At 36.2% G+C, this 2,879-nt stretch overlaps 1 protein-coding gene across 1 annotated transcript; it reads right to left on the bottom strand.

Annotated features, from left to right (window-relative positions):
- Positions 1-632: 632 nt before the first annotated feature.
- Positions 633-1,303, bottom strand: LOC131226941 (polycomb group protein EMF2B-like). Its single transcript, XM_058222638.1, has 3 exons — positions 1,136-1,303; positions 908-1,019; positions 633-803 (listed from the first exon to the last, which is right to left on the bottom strand). The coding sequence occupies exons 1-3, from the start codon at positions 1,150-1,152 to the stop codon at positions 633-635; spliced, it is 300 nt and encodes a 99-aa protein (XP_058078621.1). The 5' UTR covers positions 1,153-1,303.
- Positions 1,304-2,879: the final 1,576 nt, after the last annotated feature.

Raw genomic sequence — 2,879 nt, 5'->3', positions numbered from 1 at the left:
TTCCTATATAGGTGTTTGGTAACAGAACTAAGATTTTTTTTAAACAAAGAGTTCCAAATGGAACATGTTTTTAATTTTTTTTTTTAAAAAGGGATTGAGGGCGATTAATCTCATTGGTAAAAATAAAGAATGCAATGCACTGAAAACAGAAAGGTATGCAAGCAGGCATATTATAGCACTCAACTAGAAACATATACAAGCAGGCACCCACGACGCATATGCACAAAAGCATGTTATATGGATAATCCAATTGTAGCAATGTATCAAAACAGTTATTGAACTGTAGCGAGATTTTTGCCAACTTTTTAGATTATTTTTTTTTCTAATCACTCCAGAGCATGAACCATGACAACAATGTAAAATGCAGGTAAAACATGTGGTTCTTTGAATTCCCCATATGACATATTATAACCAACCAACATTCTAGATTAGTTCTGCGTCTAACGAATATGGTACATGGAAAAGAAGCCTATGAGCAATGATAACAATGTAGTTCTCTGCATTGCATGCATAAAGTATAAGTCTACCAACCAACATAACAAGTCAGTTCATCAGAGAAAAAGGAAAGAAAATAGAAATAAAAATTACATGGAAAAGATGCCAGATCGAATTGGTCTTTGAGTAGATCACTTTCACTGGAAGTAATTGCGGCTTCCCCTGAAGAAAAAGTAAGACGGTGAGATTGCCACTGACAACTTCCTAAGCTCAGGAATAACAAAGGTTGCTTCTTTTTTATCTCCACTCCCAAACTCAGAGAAAGCTTTCAGAATGCATGTCCTCCTGAGCTGATAAACTGCAGAATGCTGTTGTACAACCACATCAGAGCTTATCCAGAAAGAGACAGATAGGCAGCATGCCACAGGAAATTAAATGACCTATGGAAGCATATACATTTGATATGGCATACCTCTGAAACTGTAATATCAGAAACAAGTTTTGCCAACAGAACATACATGGGGAATGCATTTTGCACTTGCACTTCATCACTCCCAGTCCCAAGCGATATGGTCATTTGTATTCTACAAGTCAAATGATGGTGATATAGTCAGTGTCCTCAGGTTTGAATGGCTAAAGACAATGATGATGCTACATAACAAACATATCAGTTCAGCTACATAAAAGAAAAATGTAAGACCTGTGGCTCAAAATCATCGGCTAGAAGGATGTTCGATGATTTCACATCCCTATGGATAATGGACTAAGCACTGCGGCTATGTAGATAATCAAGTGCCTCAGCTACACTGATAGCAATCTTATATCTCTGATTCCAACTGAGGACAACATGATCTTTTTTCCCTAACAACACAAATGATGGAAAAGATCAGCAACTCCAGTGACAACACTAGTATTAACATTTCGCCCTGTGCCTTCCCTTAGCTTCACCACAAGTGCCTAAAATATGACAACCTCACTAGATGAGATGACATACATTTAGCTTGTACTAAGGTCCAAATCACTGAGTTCTTACGTTTTAGCAACTACATTGTGAAGATCTTAGGTGAATTATTCCATTGGCAATGACATGTTTATATACTAAAGGTAACTTAAAATCTAATATAATTTAATCTATAACAGATATTTCAAATATACTTGGATTAGTGGTGGGAATCTACTCTAACAGAGCTTTCTCATATCATTTTTCAATTTGCAAATGTAGTTTATGGTAGTGGAGATGTTAGAGAATTCAATTTGTAAAAAGCTTTCACACAGAAAACTAAATTTGAGTGATCTGCTACTGTCGCCGTAAATGAGAGTTAGGACAAACTGCAGGAACTCACAGAACTTAATTTACATCAATAAACTAATAGTTATACGTGAAGACAGAAACTAGACTTAATCAATAGATTCTTTTACCAAAAGTTATAGAAAAAACTAATAATCAAGCAACCTGGTTGAATTTTATTGAAAAAATTGCAGCACAGATTATGTCCAGTGAAATGAAAAGGTTGACCAAGGTTTGAATGCACATGGATCTCCACTGAAGATCATCAGCACATCAACCCAGAACTCTAGGTGCAGTAAATTAAATTAGACTAGACAGAGCCAAGTTCTTCCAAGCCAGTGGGGAGATCATGCAACTGAGGCTTTGTTCCCATCGACATAAAATTCCTAGGACTTCTTTTGTTTAGTTATCTACAACTTCATCTGAAACTGGAAAATATTCTAACTGATTTAAGGGTAGCATATGGCATTCTACTTGGAATTCTGCTGATGGAACAAGCTTTTGAAACATAACCCCAACAAATTCAACTAAAAAAAAAAGGAAAAACTAAATAAAAAAAATTAAAGACTTATAGGGCATCACACCTTATAAAGGACGGAACTAGGGCATCACACCACTATTTTGGGAGCATCACATCCCACGATCTCGACCCTTAGATGTTACCAGTAAAAGAAGTCTTTAACCATAAAAAGTTAAACATGTAGAGTTCCATACCTACAGCCTTCTATATATAGGCTATGCACAGACCACTTTCCTAGTTTAACTTTTTTTTTTTGGGATAATATACTTTCCTAGTTTGACTTAAACTCTAACTCTGTGCTTGCTTAGCAAGTGTTCTTTTACTTAAAAGTGGAAACTAACTACTAACCTGAAAAAAAAAAAAAAAAAAACTATGCTTAGCCCATGCATGTGTATGGGTGAACGGTGTACATGGATGAGCATTGCACACATGAAAACATGATCTGATTGCTTCTAGTGCCCCCTGATTTAATTTTAGGTGGCAGGTTGTTGCGGTCAGAGGCCTGGATGCATAATCTGCCTATCCAATCGTGTTGTGAATTTGTGATTTTCCTGTTGAATGTGGACCATTGCACTTTTTAGTCAACAGTCTATTTTGTAGGTCAATGATTGGATGACTACTACATTCCAACCCCTT

Source organism: Magnolia sinica, chromosome 15 (assembly GCF_029962835.1).
Source record: "Magnolia sinica isolate HGM2019 chromosome 15, MsV1, whole genome shotgun sequence".
Classification (NCBI taxonomy): Eukaryota; Viridiplantae; Streptophyta; class Magnoliopsida; order Magnoliales; family Magnoliaceae; genus Magnolia; species Magnolia sinica.
This window is presented reverse-complemented; position numbering and strand designations above follow the sequence as displayed.